Below are 22,068 nucleotides of genomic sequence, written 5' to 3' on the forward strand. Positions count from 1 at the left end.
CCTGGCCCATCTTCATCTATACACTCCCCCACGTCCCCTCCACCCTTGGCGGAGTTATTTTAAAACAAATCTCAGATTTCATGTCATTTCACAGAGTATGTTTTCAAGTTATAAATGTCCAGTCTTGACTGATGGATTAGCTTAAGGGGCTGAGGGAAAAAGAGGAGTCACGGATGAATGATGGGTGGATTTACTGAGGTAGACGGTTTCGGGGAGGGTACATTTGGGAGATAGGGGAGAATCAGGGAGATTGTTCTAGGCATACGAAGTCTTAGGTAGGAATCATTACAATGTGGGACCATCAGAAATACATTTGGACATATTAAGTGTTTTTTTTTCTTTTTTTTGCTGCACCGTGTGGCTTGTGGGATCCTAGTTCCCTAACCAGGGATTGAACCCAGGCCCTCAGCCGTGAAAGCGTGGAGTCCTAACCACTGGGCCACCAGAGAAGTCCCTGGACATACTAAGACTTATAAAGCTACACTTGTTGACTGACAGAACCTTCAGAAATTTGGAATTTGCTTTGGCCATATAACAGCTTAGAACGGCACTGTCCAATAGTTATACAATGCAGGCCACAAATGTGAGCCACGTATATAACTTAAGGTTTTCTTGTAACCACATTAGAAAAAGTAAAGAGAAGCAAGTGAAAATTAATTTTAGTAATTCATTTTATTTAACCCATTATACCCCAAATGTTGTTACTTCAACATGTAGTCAATATTAAAATTATCGAGATAATTTTACCTTCTTCTTTATACTAAATCTTCAAAATATGGTGTCTACTTTACACTTGAACACATCTCAAGTCAGACCAGCCACATTTCAAGTGCTCAACTGCCACACATGTCTAGTGGTTACCATATGGGACAGCACAGACTTAGGTTCGAATCACTGGCTAGTGGAAGCTTCAGAAGTATAGCTTTAGAAAATTAGAAAAATTGGATCTTGTAATTCTAGGTTAGAATCACCAAAGTGGGACATTTTAGCCCTTTGGGAAAGTTGGAATCATTGAATCAGTGAAGAAGATTGGCCCTTCAGAACTTGATCATGGGAGGGGGGTGTCCCGAGGTGGTGTGGAATCCCAGCCTCAGGGATTTGGGCTCATCAGGAGCTGCGTATGTGGAGGGTTGGGGGAGGTCGAGGGAGGCGGCCCATGGCTCAGATTCCTACCCACCACCCACTGTAGGGACGTGTCATCGGTGGAGGTGCTCATGAACTACCACCAGGCCCTGAAGACTGAGCTGGAGGCACGGGTGCCCGAGCTGACAGCCTGCCAGGAGCTGGGGCGCTCTCTGCTGCTCAACAAGAGTGCAGTGGCTGATGAGGTGGGAGGGGAGCAGGGGTCTCCCTCTGCCATCTGTGCCCATCGGGGTGGGAGCCACCCCTGATGCCTCTCCCTCCCCACCCGCCACTCCCAGATCCAGGCACAGCTGGACAAGCTGGGAACCAGGAAGGAGGAGGTGTCGGACAAGTGGGACCGCCATTGGGAATGGCTGCAGCAGAGTGAGTGGGGCCCCAGACACACGTGGCTCAAGGGCACAGGGATATGCCCCAGCATGTCAGGAAAAGCCCAGAGGGTGACAGTCATGCTTTGCACACCCCATGGGTCCTCAGCAGCAAACACGAAGGCCTGGGAGGGTGGGCAAGGGGGCTGCCTTATCATTGACTCCCTGATGGCAGACACCTAGGGGAGAAGCTGGTGCCCTCAGAAATAGCCCCCGCCTCTCTCCTTCCTGCAGAGCCCAGAGCGGTCAGGGCTGGGAAACCAGAGCGGGTGTGGAAGGACAGAAAAAATAGCCACTGCCCCCGTGAAGGGCCCACAGGTGCCCCCAGCACCCTTACCCCAAATGTCTTTCCTCAGTGCTGGAAGTGCACCAGTTTGCCCAGGAGGCGGTGGTGGCTGATGCCTGGCTGACGGCCCAGGAGCCGCTCCTGCAGAGCCGGGAGCTGGGGAGCAGCGTGGACGAGGTGGAGCAGCTTATCCGGCGACACGAGGCCTTCCGCAAAGCGGCTGCGGCCTGGGAAGAAAGGTTCAGCTCTCTACGGCGCCTGACCACGGTCAGCACCCCATTTCCTGCCCCAGCACCCCTCCCACAGCTCCACACCCATCTCTCTGTATGAGACAAACACACGGGCTCAGCACTGTGTTGAGTGAGAGCCGAGACACACCCTCATTGGGCTCCCAGTTCTGGGGGGTACAGGGGTGGGGGGAGAGGGTTGAAGGGGGGAGGGGACAGACCTGTCACCTGTCACCAGCGACAGTCCAGGGCTAGGATGGGGGAAGCACAGGGGGACATGAGAGCCCAGAAACACTTGTCTTGGCCTGGGGGAGTCTGATCTGAGACTTGAAGAATGAGGAGAAGGGACCATTGTAATTAAAAGTCTTAAGGTCTGGAAGGAAGGAGGCAATGGAGGGGGGCAGAAAGGTACCTAGAGAAAGTGATGATTTAGCCAATTCTTTAAAGAACACTAGGTGTTTGCAGGAGAAGATAGGTATTAAGCTCCTGGCAGAGACAGGCCTGGACAACGTTGCTTTTTCACTAATAACTAATAAACTAGGTGGTGAGGCAGACGACCCAGAGCCACATTCCCAGGCCCCGCCCCCACCCCGCCTTTCCACCTGAGCCTGGCCCCTCTGTCCCCAGATCGAGAAACTCAAGGCAGAACAGAGCAAGCAGCCACCCACCCCGCTATTGGGGCGCAAATTCTTTGGAGACCCTACGGAACTGGCGGCCAAGGCTGCGCCCCTGCTGCGACCAGGGGGCTATGAGAGGGGCTTGGAGCCCCTGGCCCGCCGGGCCTCGGACACGCTCTCGGCCGAGGTGCGGACCCGGGTGGGGTACGTGCGCCAGGAGCTCAAGCCGGAGCGCCTCCAGCCGCGCATCGATCGGCTGCCGGAGGTCCCGGGGAGGGTGGAGCCCACGGCCCTGCCGGCTGCACCAGAGGACGCCGCGGAGACCCCTGGGGCCCCCGCGGCAGTGGAGCAGGTCCGGCCGCGGCCAGAGCGCCAGGAGTCCGCTGATCGCGCGGAGGAGCTGCCCAGGAGGCGGCGGCAGGAGCGGCAGGAATCGGCCGAGCAATCTGAGGAGGCTGCGCGGAGGCGGCGGCCAGAGCGGCCGGAGTCAACGGAACATGAGGTGGCACACAGCCTTACCCTGGGCCGCTACGAGCAGATGGAGAGGCGGCGCGAGCGGCGGGAGCGGCGGTTGGAGCGGCAGGAGTCCAGCGAACAGGAGATGCCCACCAGAGGAGACCTGGCCAAGGGGTGAGGCCCCATGTGCCCAGGGAGTGGAGGAAGGGGGACACGGAGAGCTCCTGGAGCCGCACAGGCCCAGCGGAGAGGGCTTCCGGGCTCAGAACTGCCTAGGGAGGGAGATACACATTTGTGGCACCCATTCTGCAGAGATGTAAACTGAGGCTGGAAGAGGTTGGGAGTCGTTCCCACTATCCCACAGTGGCAATGGCTTCCTCTAGGTGCAGGTTCTCTGCTACTGAGTTTCTGACCCCTGCATCAAATCCCCTGGGTGACCCTGGGCAGGGATTTTATCCTCTCTGCATCTCAGTTTCTCCACTGGGCTAATGGTGGAACCATCACCTCCCTGTTTGGAGTTAAGACCCTTTATCACAGTCTCTCTCAACCTTATAAACTGGGTGCTGTAATCATATCCATTTTATGGATGGAGCAACTGAGGCTCACACAGGGCAAGTCACTCGGCTTGGGTGAAGCATGACTGGAACTCAGGTCTTTCAGAATCCTGAGTGTGTTGTGCACATCACTTCAACCAGCTGTGTCCCCAGAAAGAGGCCTTTGGTCAAATATGTTTCAGTGACAATGACTTCCTGACCCCTTTTTTTTTTTTTTTTTCTTTTTTTCTTTTTTTTTTTTTTTTTTTTTTCTGACCCCTTTTAATTTTGTATTTTGTGAACATTGGCTGAGTGCCCACTCTGTGTGTGGTATGTGCTGGGGAGAGCAATGACCCAACCAGCTCCAGCCCTGCTTTCATGGGGCTCACAGTCCAGTGGGGGAAACAGACTTGTCACCAGAGAGTGTGACCCAGAATGATCAGGGCTGGGATGGGGGAAGTCCAGGGAGCTTGAAAGCTTAGGGGGTGGGTGGAAAAAGGCAACAGTATGTTCAAAGGCTTGAAGGCACCAGTCTGCATTTTGGTCTTTGTGTTGCTTAAAACTCAAGAGGGGAGAGAGGTTCCATCTTCCATTTGGCAGACATGTGCTGAGCACCTGTGGTGTGTAAGGCAGACATGTGAGACAGGCAGCTGCAGAAGTGGACAGGGACCTGGCATCTCAGGCTAAGAGGTTGAGGCTCCTCTGGCCAGCCAGGCTGGTCTCTGGGAGAAGGCATCCCAGTTCCATTGGGTCTTTCTGTGCCCACCCCCCCACCCCCAGGAAGGCCACCCTGGCTGACATTGTGGAGCAGCTGCAGGAGAAAGAGGCAGGCCCAGGGCTCCCTGTTGGGGTAAGTTGAGCCTCGGTGTGGGTGGGGGTGTGGGGGCCCCTCTCCTCAGAACCGGAGTCAGAATCCCAGAAACACCAGTGCCTAGCCCTGCCCCCCTATCTGAACCCTGCAGAGGCTCTCAGGGGATGGAGAGGGCCCCCAGATGCCTCCCACAATCTGAAATTTTCTCCCTTAGAAAGATGAGGTCACCGACGTAAGAGACTCATACCGCCCTCCACACACACACACACACACACACACACACACACACACTCTCTCTCTCTCTCTCTCTCTCTCTCTCTCTCTCTCTCTCTCTCTCTCTCTCTCTCTCGACTCTTCCCACATCTGTCCCGGACTTTTTCTCTAGCCCAGTGGGGGTCTCAGATTTCCTTACCGACAACCGTACACACACAGGAGGCCCCAGATTCCTCCTACAAAGATGCTGGGACATCTACCTGCCTGCACCCCCTACCTCCATAGGTCTAACTCCTTTCCCCCTTAGATAGAGAGGGATTCCAAACGTAGGAGTCCTGACAGACCCACTCCCAAGACCAGGGGAGCCCTTAAGAGTTGGGCCTCCAACCCTGAGATCCTCCCATACTCGCCTTCAAGACAGATTGCCCTGCAGACAGATGGGACCCCCAGACCTGTGAGTTCCCCCAGACAGATGGCTCCCACACCCCACTATGGACAGCACCCCTCTTCCCCCTCCCTTCACACAGCCGTCGCTGCCTCAGCCTCGCGAGCTTCCCCCCGGCCGCCTGCCCAACGGGCTTGAGCCGCCCGAGCGGACACCTCGGCCGGACCGGCCGCGGGCGCGGGACCGGCCCAAGCCGCGACGGCGGCCGCGGCCCCGAGAGGGTGGTGAGGGCGGGGGAAGCCGGCGCTCGCGGTCCGCCCCGGCCCAGGGCAGCTCCGCCCCCGCGCCTCCGCCACCGCCCACTCATACAGTGCAGCACGAGGGCTTCCTGCTGCGCAAGCGCGAGCTCGACGCTAACCGCAAGTCGTCCAACCGGTGAGCGTGTGGGCGGGGCTTTGGAAGGCGGGTCCCAAGCTCAGGGCCAAATGAATGAATAAGTGGGTCTGAAAAGGGGGGTGGGGCTAAATTTCAGGGCGCCCAACCCGTGGCGGGGTAGGCGAAGCCTGAAAAGGGGGCCTTAACTTCAAAGAATCAATCAATGAACCGGAGGAGCGGGGCTTAAGGTTAGTGCGTCCAATGGGTGAGTGGGTGGAGCTTAGATGGGGGCGGGACCTGAAGAAAAAGTTATTACTAAATCTCATAGCAGCCAACCCAAGAGTTAACTAGAGCTAATAGCAAACGATGTGGGGTCTCGTCTAGAGGGTTCTCAAGGCTCGTGAGGTGGAGCCTTGAGAGGTCCTTCAACCAGTGAGTGGGGTGGGTTCATTTATTTCAATTTAAAATTGAGGAAGGGCCTGATAAGGGGCGGATCCCAAACTGAGGGCTGAGGGGTGGGGGGCACCTCATATAGGTTTCCAGATGGGAGCCTAACAGTGATGTGTCTACTCTTGGAGTCCAGCTCCCGATTGTCCAACCCTTTTTTGTCCAACTGAGAGGCAGAATGTGGGGAGAGGTGGAGCCCATAAGGGAAGCGTTGAACAAGCAGAAGGAGTTGGCAGAACAGATTGAGGTTTTGCCTGTGGAGGTAGTCTTTCCTCCTTGTGCTGAGACCAAGGTGGGAATAAACAGGGGCACCTGGATGTATTTTGATCGTGGAAGACTTCCTCCTCGGTTGGTGCTTCCGCTGAATGGGGAGACAAGAATTCGTCACTCCAGACAGTAGACCAATAGACCAATAGACCAATAGATCTCCCTTCAGGGGATTCGGGGTTCTGGGTGGGGGTGGTGGAGGAGTGGCGAGGAACATGCCCAAGCAGAGGCCTGTGGAGGAGACAGCTTAAGTGTTGCCTTCAGGAAATTTAGTGTGGGCGGGGATAAGGAAGGCCAACCTCAGCAGTGGCCAGCCTGGACAAAGGCTTGGTACCCAGAGACTTAGACCCTCCTCTCAGCTCAGCAACTGCCATAGGAAGAGCACTCCAGGTGTATGGCCCAACTAGGACAAAGGTCCAGAGGGAGGAAGGCTCAAGCATATTCAGCCCACGAAGGGTATTAATGAAGAGTACTCAGGCAGAGTGCTGCGACTCTGCCTTGAGCCCCATGTCGTCACCCCAGGTCGTGGGTGAGCCTGTACTGCGTGCTCAGCAAGGGGGAGCTGGGCTTCTACAAGGACGCCAAGGGCCCAGCATCGGGGGGCACACATGGCGGGGAGCCACTGCTCAGCCTGCACAAGGCCACCAGCGAGGTGGCTAGTGACTACAAGAAAAAGAAGCACGTCTTCAAGCTCCAGTGAGCCCCCTCAATGGGCAAGAGGGAGGGTCCAAGACCCACCTTCCCCCTCCCGGCAATACCCTGCTTCCCTGGAGGACGGTTGGTGGATGGGTGGGCTGGGCCTCTGCCTCAGAGCCCCCAGATCCTGTGTCCTCTCCCACAGAACCCAGGATGGCAGTGAGTTTTTGCTCCAGGCTAAAGATGAGGTGAGATCTGTTCCTTTCTCTCCCCTATTTGACCTCAGGAACCACCTGGCTGGCTGACTCCTGGCCCAGAGTGATGGGGCTGTGAAGAGGAGAAGCACAAGCCAGAGTTACCAGGGCTGAAATGGGAAAGCCCATGGGCAATGAGAAACCAGAAGAAGTTCCTAATCTAGCTGGGGGGAGGTGGAAGATCAGGGGCTGGCCTGGAGGCCCCAGGACAACGTCCAACCTCCTTGCCTTGGCCTCTGAGATGAAACTAGAAAGTTGGGAGGGAGTTAGCTTAAAAAAAAAAAAAAAAAAAAAGGTGAACTACAAGTGCAAAGAACCAGAAGTACAGAATCGCAAAGGGCTAACTGTGCTGGAGGAGAGTTCAAGGAGGAAAGTTCTCAGAAAGGTTCCCAGAGGCTGGATCTCTAAGGACACCGTGTATCATTCAGAGGCTGGAGTTTATTCTAAGGGCACTAGGGAGCCATGGCAGAGTTTTGAGCAAGGGAGGGTTACAGTGATGGATAAGAAAGATCCGTTTGGCTACCATGTGCAGGGTAGATTGGAGAGGGCGAGAGTGGAGGTGTGGAGCACAGGAGGTGGCCAGGGCAGGAACCCAAGTGGGAGAGCACAAGATTGGATTAGGGCGGGCCTGTGGGGAGGGGAGGAGGAGGTGTGTGAGAGACAAGAATGTGAGTGGACCTTGGGCCTGGGGCTAAGGGGAGAGGTCAGGGGAGGAGGAGCAGGCATGGAGGTGGTTTGAAGAGATGCTGAAAATAGTAACACTTGTTACCTCATTCATCATCACAAGAGGCTATGAAGTAGGCCTTTCTTCCCTCCATGCCTCTTTTACTTATCTTTAAAATGGAGATAAAAATAGTTTTCCATCATAGGATTATTGTGAGAATTAAATAAGTTGATACAGATAGAGCACTTACAGGGCCCATAAAATTACAGTGCTTTGTGTCTGCTGATATTATTGCTTCATGTTGTTTATCTCTATAGTGGGAGTTAGATATAATCCAAATGCATAGGATTAAGTGAATTAATCCACAAAAGTGCTTAGAACAGAGCTAGGCACAAAATAAGTGCTATGTAACTATTTACATCATCATCATCATTACTGTTATTATTATCCATTTAATAGATGAGGAAACTTAGGTTCAGAGTGGGCAGTCTGATTCTAGATTCATCAGTCTCCTGTCTTCCAAATATAGACTGTGTCCTGTTTCTCTCACCAGGAGGAGATGAACGGCTGGCTGGAGGCTGTGGCTGCCTCGGTGGGGGAACACGCCGAGATCGCCCGCTGGGGCCAGACACAACCCACAACGTCGTCCACAGACGAGGGCAATCCCAAGCGGGAGGCGGGGGAGCGCAGGGCCAGCGGGCGCCGGAAGTGACTTCCCACCCGCAGGGCCTGACTCACCTCCCCGCCCCTCCTCCCCGCACTGTGGGCACAAAGACACTTTCTCTTCCGCAGGGGTGGGAGGCCCTAGTCCCACCAACACTGCGGACGCGCCCTGACCGGCACCGGAAAGGAGGGGACTTTTCCTGCACCCCAAGAAGTGGTGGGGGGATTGCTGCCCCTATAGCCATATCTCGGCCCCTTCCCGCTCGCCACCTCCACCCCAGGTGCTGGGGCTCCATTATTTTTATGCAATAACTGAGCTTGTGGGGGGGGGCGGGTAAGGGGCCAGTTGAGCCAAGCTCCCTGCCCGGATGCCCAGATCCAGCCCCAAGAAGCTGGGGTGGTAGGGGCGATAATTCCCGCCCTAGGGATGGGCATGGGGGCGCTGGTGAGGTCCCCTGGACCATCCAGGGTGCTAGGGGGTGGGGAGGGGACGCCCCCCTCCCCGCCTTTACCTCACTTCCAATGCTGCCTTGATCTCTGTCTGGGAAGGGGGAGTGAAGGGGCCGTAGCCCCCGCACTCCGCCGTCTCAGAACCGTGCGGTTAATTCCTGACTTAGTTTATTTTTGCAAAACGTCGACCTCCTCCTCCCCCTGCCCCGCATCCGCGAAGGCTTTTAATGGGAGGGGCGTCAAAGCACAAAACTGTCTTCCTCTCTCCTCCCCCCTCCAGCTGTAAATGCCACTTCGGGAGGGGAGGGGCGAGGGGAAGCCCTCCCCCTGCATGCTTCTGGCTGGAGCACTTTCCTGGGGAGTGGGGGAACCGGGTTGTGGGCAGCCCCCATGGCTACCTGGAGAAGCCGCTGGGACCCAGGGGTGTGGGGGCGTGTGGCAGGCGCGCACTCTGTGTACCTATAATAAATCCTTTGGCTTTGACGGTCTGTGCTGGTTTGTTCGCATTTCATGGGCTGCGCCCAGGAGGACTGGGTGGGGCGAGGGGAAGAAACTGTCTTGCGGAGAACATTTAGATGTCCCTCTTGGTGTGGACTAATTTCGAGATCTAAACACGTGTCCCCGACGAATCACCTAGATGCCATTCCTAAATCGGGAACCCCAGAGGGATGGAGGAACGTTTTGCTATCCGTGGTAACAACTTCCCCAAAGGAGCCGTTCGGTCCGCTCCGTCCAGGACAGGAAAGGCGGGACCCTTTAAGGAGGCGGAGAAATTAACTGCGATGGGTGAGCGCTTTACCCAATCGCCGGTGGCTCCGGGAGTCTCCTGCCCAATGAGCACCCGGTGGGGGCGGGGCGGGATGCAACCCGGAAGCGGGTGCAGGCCGGCCGGCTAGCCCGGGGGCCATGGCAGCCGCAGCCCCTGCAGCAGACGGGGTCCCTGGTCGGGGACCTCCCGGGGAGGTGATTCATCTGAACGTGGGAGGCAAGAGGTGAGTGTAGGAGTTTCCTGAGGCGCTACTCTCGGGAGCGGGGAACGGGGTGGGAGTACCCGCCTCTCCAGGGGGAATTCCTGTCCATCAGGGATTGCTCCGCCCCCTGCTGGAGGCGGGGAGCCTGGATGGGTGCTGGGGGAAGGAAGGGAACTCACCGGGTTGAGATTGGGGGCCTCATTCCTCATCTTCCCTCCATCATCTCGCGTCCGCTTACGGTCCCCGCACAGATTCAGTACCTCTCGCCAGACTCTCACCTGGATCCCAGACTCCTTCTTCTCCAGGTGATTGGAAGAGCGAGTTTGGGGTGGGGGGGCGGGAGGAGAGGGTATGGGGAGACCTAATCTCCCCCTCACACACACACTCCGGCCCGTGACACCTGCTCTGCGTCCCCTCCCTGCAGTCTTCTGAGCGGACGCATCTCAACACTGAAAGATGAGACCGGAGCCGTGAGTAGAGCAAGAGCTGATATGGGGCGGCCGGTAGGAGGAGGGACAGGATCCGCACTCAGCCCCGCTCTTTGCCCTATCTTTCCTCTGCTTCCCTTCCCCGCAGATCTTCATCGACAGGGACCCCACCGTCTTCGCCCCTATCCTCAACTTCCTGCGCACCAAAGAGTTGGACCCCAGGTTGGCATGGAAGATAAAGGGGAGTCCCCCACCGTCTTCACCCCCCCGGGAAGTCTCTTTTTCCCCTCAGAATGTTCACTTAAGCTTCTTGATCATATTTAAATTATGTGTCCTTAAAATTCTCCCCCACAAAACACACACACACACACACACACACACACACATTTTCACCGCCCAGATCATTGCTCCTTTAGAATCTTGATCCCATCAAAATTTTCTACCTCCTGAGATTCTCTGTGCAGTTTTGAAAACTTCGTCCTCAGAATTCTCTGTCCACTCCCACTCCCCAGACCCTGACCCCTAGTCAATTCTACTACCCAGGGGTGTTCACGGTTCCAGCCTCCTCCACGAAGCCCAGTTCTATGGGCTCACTCCTCTGGGTAAGTGGGGCCCCCTTTAGCATCCTCATCCCATAGAAAACCAGCCCTCTAGTGATGCTCCCCCTTTCCCCTCTCTCCTGAAAGAAGGTTGGGTTAGAGCTGAGAGCCCTGGGTTTGGTCGTGGGTCTCAGGAGGGTGGTGATATTCTGTGGAGAAAGAGATGGGGGAGAGGGAAAGGGATCTGCCTCAGTGTTCTCCAAGTCCCAGCCTTTGAGTCCTTCCGTCTTAGTTCGTCGTCTGCAGCTTCGGGAAGAGTTGGATCGATCTTCTTGTGGAAACGTCCTCTTCAATGGTTTCCTGCCTCCACCAGGTGGGAACTACTAAGGAATGGAGGGGGGACTAAAGACTACATTTCCCATAAGGCTTCAGCTCTTGGGTGCCTAAGCTGTGGGCCCTGAGACACTATGGGAGTTGTAGTTCCATATCAGATGCTTGGACTGATGCTTGGAAAGGAAGTAAGAAACAGCATTTCCCATGAGGCAATGGACCAAGCTAGTCTCCCTGAGGCTCAGAAGCTTACCCTAGAGCCTAATGGGAGTTGTAGTCCAGGTTTGATTTCCTTGTAGGGAGGCTTAGGGAGAACTGGTGTCCTTTGCATGGAGGGGAGAAATATTAAAGGAGAGTTATTGACTATAATCTCCATGGAGCAGCCAGCCCACTGGCCATGGAGAATATGCACCAGTGGTTATTGGGAACTGTAATCTACTAGGCTTTGCTGATAGGTAGAAGGAACAGAGTGGGGAAATTCAGTTTATGGCTTTATTTCCCTAACCTCAGTCAAGACCTACAACCTTCATGAAGTTTGTCAAATATGAAGACGTATTGGTCTCTTAACTTAGTTTGACCCTGTTTTTTAAATTGTTTTAAATAGAAGTTTTTTGTCACTATCTTCATGCCATAAATAAGTAGACGTGAAATAAACCCCAAACATAACAGTGTAATTAAACTCTGGGTAGATGCTGTTGTCTGCCAATGAGACAGGCTTCCATTTCTTAAAAGGAAAGATTGCCAAATATCGAAGAGGTATCGATATCGTGCCAACCCCAAACTGATTCTTTCTTTGTGATGGGCTCAAAGGAACTGAAAAGGGAGCAGCTCGCTTTGTGATTCAGTCTCATTTAACGCCATGTCCCTGCACCACCGAAAATCTTTTCTCTAGGAGACGATGCTACCCACGTGGCAAAATCAGTATCTGGCACAATTTAAGTGCTTGCTATGTGACAATTATTACAATTATGACAATGATTGTCACTCTGCCCCTTCTCCCTGCCACAGTGTCCCCGGTGAAGCGGCGGAACAGGCACAGCCTGGTGGGGCCCCAGCAAGCAGGGGGACGCCCAGCCCCTGTTCGACGGAGCAACACGATGCCCCCCAACCTGGGCAATGCCGGGCTGCTGGGCCGAATGCTAGATGAGAAAGCCCCTCCCTCCCCATCAGGTACATTTCTGTCTCTTGGGAGATTGGGGCAGCCAGTGGGCCCCTGTGACCCTGCCCTGATCCCTGCCTTTCCCCCCAAGGGCTACCAGAGGAGCCGGGAATGGTGCGCCTGGTGTGTGGACACAACAACTGGATCGCTGTGGCCTATACCCAGTTTCTTGTCTGCTATAGGTGCTCAGGGAAGGCGGTGGGAGGACACCTTAAGCCCTGTTGATGGGGAGGGCTCAGGGTGAGGGGTCATGATGTCCCTCAATCTTCCAGGCTAAAGGAAGCCTCTGGCTGGCAGCTGGTGTTCTCCAGTCCCCGCCTGGACTGGCCCATTGAGCGACTGGCACTCACAGCCCGGGTGCTCAGTGGGGCCCTGGGTGAGCATGACAAGATGGTGGCAGCAGCCACGGGCAGCGAGATTCTGCTGTGGGCTCTGCAGGCAGAAGGCGGTGGCTCTGAGATAGGTATGGCACCAGGCTTTTCCCAGAACCCTTTTGCCCTTTAGAATTCTACTCCAACTTGTGGCCTGTTAAAACAGCCCATGTGCCACAATTCTGTTTGCGTTGTTAGGATGCTCCAGCCCTTTAGAATTCCGTATCCTGTTAGCATTCCTTGGTCTGGTAGAAAAATCCACGCACATACAATTCTCTCTTCCGTCAGAATTCACTGCCCTGTTAGATCTCTTTGCTTGGGGAGAATTCTCCATGCCAGTAAAACCCCAGACCTGTTAGAATCTGTTCCCATTAGAAATCTGACTCCTTCGACTAATCTGTTCCCTAACAAATCTTAATCCTCGTGAGAATCCTCTGCCGCCCATAGAGTTTTTTGCCTTTGTTGAAAATCTTAGCTGTGTTAGAATTCCACACCCTGTTAGAGTCCCACACCGCAGCAGGAATCTGGCCCGTTGTAATCCTCTGTAATTCCTGCTGGAATCCTCTAGCCTGTAAAGATGCTATGGCCAAGTTGAATCCTCTGGCCCTTGGAGTCCTTCCTGCCACCCCTCTTCTCCCCCGTGAAAGGGGGTCCTGACTCAGCCTTCCTCACCCTGTGCAGGAGTCTTCCACCTGGGCGTGCCTGTGGAGGCCTTGTTCTTCGTCGGGAACCAGCTCATCGCCACAAGCCACACAGGGCGCATTGGGGTGTGGAATGCCGTCACCAAGCACTGGCAGGTCAGGGCACTGGCCAGCCTGGCTGCCCCTTTCTCGGGTGCCCAGACCAGTCAGACCCAGGGCGGGGTTCCTTTCTGCCCCACCCGACCTGGAGAGAACCAGGGGACCCAGCAGTGGGCCAGATCCAGGGGTGGGGTAGGATGGGGTATGATAAAGGCCAAAGGAGGATCCAGGAGGCCTTCGTGGCTGACGTGAAGGAGGGTGGGTTTGGAAAGGAAGAGAGGATTCTCCAGACACTGGGTGGGAGACCGGGTGGGGGGAGATGGTAGAGGAGGCGGAAACCCAGAGACAGACGTGCAAACGTCCGTCATTCTCTCTGCACTCGCCCCAAGCTCTGTCCAACCTGTAAAACAGAAAATACACCCACAGCGTTGTTTTCTAAAGTGTGAGCGTTTGGCTGAGAGAAACAGACAAACAGAAAGGAGAGAGAAAGAAACAGAGATGCAGAGAAACAGACAAATAGAAACAGGAGGTCAGAGGTGCCAGAGAGACAGAAAGAGGGTGGATGGAGAGAAACCAGGACTAAATGACTGTAGTAGATGAAGGGACACAGAGAGAAAGATGGAGATGAATAAAGAAATGTCAGAGGGCTTCCCTGGTGGCGCAGTGGTTGAGAGTCCGCCTGCCGATGCAGGGGACACGGGTTCGTGCCCCGGTCTGGGAAGATCCCACATGCCGCGGAGCGGTTGGGCCCGTGAGCCATGGCCGTTGGGCCTGCGCGTCCGGAGCCTGTGCTCCGCAACGGGAGAGGCCACAACAGTGAGAGGCCCGCATACAGCAAAAAAAAAAAAAAAAAAAAAAAGAAATGTCAGAAATACAGAGTCAAGGAGAGGCCACGAGACAGAAGCGCCAACCAGGAGCCATTCAGAGACAGATGCCGATGATGCAGGCCTGGAGCAGGCAAGGCTGGGGAGGAGTGGGCCTAGAAGCTGGAGGGAGGGTGCTGGAGCAGGGAGGCATGGGCATGCCAGGGGGGGCACTGCAGAGGCAAAGGCAGGAAGGGATGGCACCATGGCCACAGCCCACCCCGCCCCACCCCCAGGTCCAGGAGGTGCAGCCCATCACCAGTTACGATGCCGCAGGCTCCTTCCTCCTCCTGGGCTGCAACAACGGCTCCATCTACTACGTGGGTGAGCAGCAGCCGGCACCCCAGCTGCCTGGGAACCTCCCCTGAGAGGTGGGAGAGGAGGGGAAAGGCTGGGGTACCTTGAACAAACCCACTCCATCCTCCCTGTCCACCCCAGATGTGCAGAAATTCCCCCTGCGCATGAAGGACAATGACCTCCTTGTCAGCGAGCTCTACCGGGACCCAGCGGAGGATGGAGTCACAGCCCTGAGCGTCTACCTCACCCCAAAGACCAGTAAGCTATAGCTCAGCTCCCCACCCTGCCGTCAGCAGCCAGCCCCGGCCGCAGCCTGGAGCTGTCTCTCCATCACTTGTGTAGCATGACCCAGTGAGATTTATGGAGAAGGAGACAGATTCAGCTCATATAGTCATTCAACAAACAGTTACTGAGCACCACTTACATATAGGCACTGTTCTAGGTGCTCAGCCACGGCGGGCCTCTTTACCAGGGGCAAAATTGACCTCTAGTAGTTGATCTTGGTGTTTCTTTCCCATATCTGCGATTAGGGCGTGATGCTTGCATGCTCCTAAAACAAAGAGGATGCATGTCTTGGGAATTCCCTGGTGGTCCAGTGGTTAGGACTCCGAGTTCTCACTGCTGAGGACCCAGGTTCGATTCCTAGTCAGAAACTAAAATCCCATAAGCTGTGTAGCGTGGCCAACCCCCCCCCCCAAAAAAAAACAACAAACAAAAACCCAAAACAAACAAAATCAAAAAAACAAACGATCAAACAAAAAGAGGATGCATGTGTTACAGTGGATGAAGCTGAGTTCTCTCACTTGAGACAGTCTTTGTGTTTTGTTTTCTTGATTGCAAATGCAGAGAAATAGTTTTTTTTGTTTGTTTTTACTGAGATATAATTCCCATACCATAAAATTCACAACTGAGTAATTTTAGTAGATTCACAAAGTTGTGCCACCATCACCACTATCTAATTCCAGAACGTTTTTATCACCCCAAAAAGAAACCCCATGCTTGTTAGCAATCACACCCCATTCCTCCCTCCTGACAGCCCCTGGACACCTCTAATCCACTTTCTGTCTCTATGGATTTGCCTGTTCTAGACATTTAATGTAAATGGAATCATGCAGTATGTGGCTTTTTGTGTCTGACTTTGTTCACTTTGGGTAACGATTAATTTTTTTTAATGGTTAATGCTTTTTTGGAGCTTAAGATCTCTTACCCTACCCCCAGGTTGTGAAGATTTTTCCCTATGTTTTCTTCTAGAAGCTTTGCACTTTTAGCTTTTACATGTAGGTTTCTGTTCCATTTCAAATTAACTTTTAGGTATGGTGTGAGGTAGGGGTCACAGTGAATTTTTTTCTAGCAGGCGTAAACTAATAATACACTTAACTTCACAGCATGTCATCACATAAGTCCCCTTTCTTTTTTAAAACTGTATTTATTTATTTATTTGGCCACACCGTGTGGCTTGTGGGATCTTAGTTCCCTGACCAGGCATCGAGCCCAGGCCCTTGGCAGTGAGAGCACGGAGCCCCAACCACTGGACTGCCAGGGAATTCCTAAGGCCCCTTTCTTATTTCATTGATTTACTCCTTTCCTCCCCATCCCCCTCCTCACCACGTGCCACTATTCTGTCATGTTTAGCATTTATATTTTCATTTGTATGTGTCCTTACAAAATGGATATTATGGGCATGTTTTTGAATTTGCATAAATGGTATGGGGTATATAACTCAGTTTATATATCTTACTTTTGTCCATCCTGCCCTAGGTTAAATATCCATCCATGTTACTATTCATAACCCAAATCCATTGCTTCTAACTCCTGCATAAAATATTAAAACCACATTTTACCCACATTCCTTAAGATGGTCCATTAAGTTTGTGACGTTACAACAAACCTTTCCCCTGTGGAAATTTGGCAAGGGTGGGGAGTCCCTCAGGCACGCTGGGTCGAGTTTCATTTTCTTGTCTTGCTGTCTGTCTGGTTTTGTTTGTTTGTCTGACCCCACCCCACCATGTGGCTTGCAGGATCTTAGTTCCCTGAAGAGACTGAACCCTGGCCTGTTTGTTTATATGTCCCTTTCTATGTTTCTCTGTCTTTCTCTCGAATTCCATCTCTCTCTCTCTGTCAGTCTTTGTCTCTGTGTCCCTCCCTGTGATTTGTTTCTTGGTTCCCCGTTTCTCTATTTTTCGACCTCTCTTCCCCCTCTTCTCAGCTCCGTCTCTGTCGTTTTTAATTTTTTAATTTATTTTTTATATAGCACGTTCTTATTAGTTATCTATTTTATACATATTAGTGTACATATGTCAATCTGTCGCTCTCTCTGTCTTAATTTCTGTCTCTGGTTTCTCTGCCATGTCCCTCTGTCTCCCATTCCTCTGTTTCCCACGTCTCGCCACCTTGTTCTCTCCACCTCTCCCTCTCCCTTTACTTTCTGACTCTGCATCTGTTCTTTGTTGCCTCTTCTCTCTACCTTGGTTTCTGTCACTCTGTGACCCTGTCCCTCTCTTCCTCCTCGGCCCCTCACCAGGTGACAGTGGGAACTGGATCGAGATCGCCTATGGCACCAGCTCAGGGGGCGTGCGTGTCATTGTGCAGCATCCCGAGACCGTGGGCTCGGGGCCTCAGCTCTTTCAGACCTTCACCGTGCACCGCAGCCCCGTCACCAAGATCATGCTCTCAGAGAAGCACCTCATCTCAGGTGAGCCTTGCCTGGCTGCCCCGCATGCCCATCTCCCTGCAGGAGGGATGGCTTAGCTGTGAGCACGAAGCCAGGTGGATGAGGGTTTCCACTGGGGAGAGACAGTGTGTGGGGAGTGGCCTCTGGAGAACTCCGTGAAGGGGACCAGTCTGGGGGAGAGTGGATTTGCCAGGGAGAGGAGAAAATTAATCAATTTAGCGATTGCCAGGCACGGGGGATACAGTGATAAGACAGGCCAAGTCCCTACCCTCATGGAGCTGATGCTCTAGTGGGGGCAGCAGACAATAAATCAATAAAAATATAAATCACTATCTGGCAATGGGGATGGGGGCCATGAATAAAAACAAAGCTATGTGAGAAGCCAAGAGAGTGCCAGGATCACTGGAGAGTGCATGGTTCGGGAAGTTCTTCCTGAGGAAGGAGCTCTGAACAGAAATGAGCAGTGCAGGTCAGTGGGGACAAGCATTCCAGGCAGAGGGAACAGGCATTGCAAAGGCTCTGAGGTGGGAGGATGTTTGGTGTGTCTAAGGAAGAGCAGGGGCCCACTGGGCCCAGAGTGGAGTGGGTGAGGAAGAGGGTGGGGGGTGATGGGGTAGGTCCATGGGACCTTGTAACCCATGGAGAAGGCTTTGTCCTTCACCCTGAATGAGATGGCGCTGCGGGAGGTCTCACAGCAGAGGAGGGCTGTGACCTGACACAGGTGTCCACAGGGTCCCTCTGACTGCATGTGGGGACAGGATAGGAGCAGGAAGGCCAAGGAGGAGGCTGCTTCAATGGTCCAGGCAGGAGATGAGATTGACAGGACCAGGGTAGGGGTGGGGTGGGAGCAGTGGACAGGGAAACGTGAGAGCAGGCCCTGGAATGCCTTGGAGGCAGAGCCAACGGGATTGTTAACTATTTGGAGTTCTGGCGAAGAGAGGATTCTCTGAAAGGGAAGAATTCAGAGGGGCCTGAATCCTGACACCTTTGAAAGGAGGTCATCCCGGGGCTCAGGAAGGTCGGGCAGTGGTGATGCCACGGCCGCGCCTGACCTGCCGCTGCCCCCTGGCTCCTCAGTCTGTGCCGACAACAACCACGTGCGGACGTGGTCTGTGACTCGCTTCCGTGGCATGATTTCCACCCAGCCTGGCTCCACCCCGCTCGCTTCATTCAAGATCCTGGCGCTGGAATCGGCCGATGGGCATGGCGGCTGCAGTGCTGGCAATGACATTGGTGCCTCCTAGCCCCGGGTCCCCCACCGCACGGACCCTGCCTGACCTCCGTTGGCCTCCACTGATCCCTTTCCTGACCCCTGTAGACCTCTCTTGACACACCGAGCTGATGGGGTTGACCTCCACCCATCACCACCTGACCCCTATTGACCGCCACTTACTCCCAGCTATCCCAGTTGAATTCTGTTACCCCCATTGATTCCTGCTGACCCAGGATCCGCCCCCTGCCCCTGATGTGCCTGAACTGCACTGACTGTTGCTGACACCCAACCCTGTCTGACCTCACCCAACTCTAGCCACCTGGGGATGGGCACCTGGTCCTGGGGGGGAGGTTCATCAGTGGGGAAGGAGGCAGAGTCTTGGGATCTGGAGGTCACAGGGACCCCAGCTGGCCCTGACTACCCCCCTCTACCTGGCCCAGGCCCCTACGGCGAGCGGGATGACCAGCAAGTGTTCGTTCAGAAGGTGGTACCAAATGCCAGCCAGCTCTTCGTGCGTCTTTCCTCCACTGGTCAGCGGTGAGGACTGTCGTGTCAAACGGTGGCGGGTGGGGGGGGTCAGAGGAGAAGGCAAGATGCCAGGGAGGTCAGAAGGGCATCCCAGCCAAGGGGCACCACAGGAGCAGAGGCTGGGAAGGAGCACGAGCCTGGTCCTAGATTTGGAGTTTGGGGTATCAAAGGTGCGACGTGTGGATGGGAGTGAAGCTGGAACAATCCCAGGTGCCCCTGCTGGACCGCAAGCAGAGATGCCCAGTGTAGTCAGGGCCGGGCTGGGGGCTGGGGGCGTGTGCACAGGCTGGGGGGCGAGGGCCAGGATCGGGGAGGGACGGGAAGCTGTGGGAGCCCAGAGGCCTGCTTGCTCCAGCCTGGGAAGGGGGCCTGTAGAATAGAAGTCTCTGAGCAGAGACCTTGAGGATAAATAGGAATGAGCAGAAGAAAGGAGGGCGGGGAAAGTCTGTGCCTGGCTGAAGGGGCAGCATGTGCAAAGGCTGGAACAGCCAGAGAGGAGAACCAGGGACATGCACGTGGTCTCTGGGGGCTGGAGCACCAAGAGGTGAGAAATGGGGCTGCAGAGGGGCGGAGCCTTGCCAATCGTATGGAAGAGCTGAGACTGTCCTGAGTGTCCTGGGGAGCCATAGCCGCTCTGAGGGGGATGGACTGGAGGTTGGAGAGGAGACCAAGAGCCCAGGGAGGAGGCTGGGACAGATGCCTGGCCGGAGAGGGCAGGGCTTGATCAGGGCCAGATGGGGAGGGGAGGAGGGGGCCGGCCATGGGGAATGCTGGGAAGTGAGGGAGGCACCCAGGATGAGTCTTGGGCTCTCCCTGAGACAGGAACAGGGAGGGCAACATGTCTGGGGGAGAATCCTATTTGGGCCCCATGGTGGGTGTGTGGGGCTGGGGACATCCAGGAGGCTCCTGGTCCTTACAGGGCTGGAACCCAAGACAGTAGATTTGGGAGGGGTGGAGAGGCTTGGGTGATCATCCGAGATGCAGGAACTGAAACCACAAGGGCGGTGGGGACTGAGGCCTGGGAGGGGTATAAAGACGAGAAGAGGGACCAGGCCAGGCCCTGGTGTGGCCAAGGTGACCCCTGCCCCTCCCCTCTCAGGGTGTGCTCCGTGCGCTCCGTGGACGGCTCGCCCACCACCGCCTTCACGGTGCTCGAGTGTGAGGGCTCCCGGAGGCTGGGCTCCCGGCCCCGGCGCTACCTGCTCACTGGCCAGGCCAACGGCAGCTTGGCCATGTGGGACCTGACCACCGCCATGGACGGCCTCGGCCAGGCGCCTGGTACTTCCCGCTCCAGTCCCGTCCCAAGCCCCACAGACTCACCCTGCACCCTCTCCACAACCTCCTTCACCATGAGCTCCCTCCCCAAGCCCTTGCCCTCTGGCCCCTTTCCCTGCCCCCCAACCCCTCCTCGCCCTTGCTTTTTAACCTCTCTTTCTTAGCTTCTGACCCCTGTCCATCGACCTCTGCATCTTTCCTCCTATCCCGACCTCAGTCCTTGCACATGACCTTTGTCTCTTGACCTGTGCCCTTGTCTTGCCCCTGACCCTGCTTCCTTGCACCCCCCAGCAGGGGGCCTGACAGAGGAAGAGCTGCTGGAACAGCTGGAGCAGTGCGAACTAGCCCCGCTGGCTTCCTTGAGGGGCGCTCCCCCCAGCCCCTCGCCCCGGACCTCTCTCACCAGGTAGGCGTGACTCCACTTCCCCTTCTGAGCAATGGGGCGGAGGGCAGAACACGGTGGCCTGGGGGCAGGGGGGACCCAGCTCTACCCTGATGACCTGCACTGACCCTCATCACCTCCTCAGTCTCCACTCAGCCTTCAGCAGCACCTCCCTGTCTGGCCGCCGTGGGAGCCCGAGCCCCCCACAGGCTGAGGCCCGGCGCCGCTGGGGAGGCAGCTTCGTGGAACGCTGCCAGGAACTGGTGCGGAGTGGGCCGGAGCCCCAGCGGCCACCGATACCAGCCCCCCGGCCCTCCGCGGGTCTCGGGGCTCCCCTTGCACCCCCCAAGATGAAGCTCACTGAAACTTCCTTCTGAACATGGCTGCCATGGTGCCTTGAGATACCCAGGCCCTGGGGGACTCAGGTGCCTGCCCCGCTTCCTGTCACAGCCCTGGGTTCAGGGCCAGGGCCTCCTTGGAGTGGTTAGTGTTACTAGGCCCCCATCATCTCCCTTTTCTGGAGCCAAAGTCACCCTTCCCTAATAAAGTTCTCACTGCCAACACCTTGGTCACATTCTGAGAGGGTTTGGGCACCCCTAGGGAAAGGGTAGGAGAGCCGTGGTGCCCAACCAGGTCCCTGGCTGTAGATTCAGGAACATCTGTCTCTCCTGGTTTAAGAAGGGGAATTGGATTACACTCTGGCTTCAGGCATGGCTGGATCCAAGGCTCAATCACTCATCCAGAATATCTTTCCATCTTTTGGCTTTGCTCTCCTCTGGGATCATTCTCAGTCAGGTTTTCCCTCCTCTGTGCCGAGATACCTCCAGGTAGCTCCTTAGCAACATTTTTCTCTCTGGCAGCAGCAAAATCACAGGACTGATTCTCATTGACTTAAACTGAATCAGATGGCCATTCCTGAACCAATCACTGTGTCCTTCCAGGGATCACGTGCCCTCACGAGCCAGGCAGTGAGGTCAGCCCCATGTTGACAGAGTGGAGGAAGAGTTCCTGAAAGGTGATTCAGGGTACTATTACCACAAACAGGGATGAATTTCTGCCAACAGGTTGGCAGAAACACAGATGTCGGCTAGGTGACATTTGTACCCCAAACCTCACCACTGCAAACACTTTGTCCATATCCCTGGCTGCCCAGTCTTTCACCCCTCTCTTGCCCACACCAGGGAGGGTATGTAGAACAGGATCAGCTCACCCCAGCCTGACATCCTTGAGGTTTTTCCCCAGTTAATACCTCAGGGAAGTTTTCTGCATCTTTTCCTTGGGTCAATGAATAGAAGAGAAAGTGGGCCAACTAAGAACGAGGGATTTTAGAATATGCTAACCCTGGAATTCCAGAGTTTCTGGAATGCCAGAACTTCTGTAACATAGGGGAGTGGGGTCTAGAATGTTAGGAAATGTAGAACACAGGAATATTCTAGAGTACTAGTGGATGAGCAGTATTAGGCTTCCTCCCTGCATATCAAAGAATCCAGACTGTAGAAGTTTCTGAAA

At 54.9% G+C, this 22,068-nt stretch overlaps 2 protein-coding genes across 2 annotated transcripts in view; both read left to right on the forward strand.

Moving 5' to 3' along the window:
* The window catches only part of SPTBN4 (spectrin beta, non-erythrocytic 4), a 70,642-nt gene extending 61,387 nt beyond the window's left edge, over positions 1-9,255 (forward strand). Inside the window, exons 27-35 of the mRNA XM_081216811.1 lie at positions 1,190-1,328; positions 1,422-1,506; positions 1,865-2,061; positions 2,649-3,268; positions 4,408-4,477; positions 5,179-5,471; positions 6,648-6,821; positions 6,967-7,009; positions 8,233-9,255. Of these exons, the coding sequence (XP_081072937.1) occupies positions 1,190-1,328; positions 1,422-1,506; positions 1,865-2,061; positions 2,649-3,268; positions 4,408-4,477; positions 5,179-5,471; positions 6,648-6,821; positions 6,967-7,009; positions 8,233-8,391 (1,780 nt within the window). The 3' untranslated portion in view covers positions 8,392-9,255. The remainder of the gene's footprint in view (positions 1-1,189; positions 1,329-1,421; positions 1,507-1,864; positions 2,062-2,648; positions 3,269-4,407; positions 4,478-5,178; positions 5,472-6,647; positions 6,822-6,966; positions 7,010-8,232) is intronic.
* Positions 9,256-9,663: 408 nt separating this feature from the next.
* On the forward strand, positions 9,664-21,120 carry SHKBP1 (SH3KBP1 binding protein 1). The gene is made up of 18 exons (XM_081216509.1): positions 9,664-9,784; positions 10,015-10,068; positions 10,188-10,233; positions 10,340-10,413; positions 10,735-10,793; positions 11,023-11,103; positions 12,069-12,230; positions 12,311-12,401; positions 12,492-12,682; positions 13,272-13,387; positions 14,430-14,517; positions 14,632-14,748; positions 17,012-17,182; positions 18,239-18,394; positions 18,815-18,911; positions 20,002-20,180; positions 20,469-20,583; positions 20,705-21,120. Exons 1-18 carry the CDS (start codon positions 9,699-9,701, stop codon positions 20,934-20,936), a joined length of 2,115 nt encoding a protein of 704 aa, XP_081072635.1. The 5' UTR covers positions 9,664-9,698; the 3' UTR covers positions 20,937-21,120.
* Positions 21,121-22,068: the final 948 nt, after the last annotated feature.

The sequence above is a fragment of the Mesoplodon bidens genome, assembly GCF_964165515.1.
Source record: "Mesoplodon bidens genome assembly, chromosome: 18".
Classification (NCBI taxonomy): Eukaryota; Metazoa; Chordata; class Mammalia; order Artiodactyla; family Ziphiidae; genus Mesoplodon; species Mesoplodon bidens.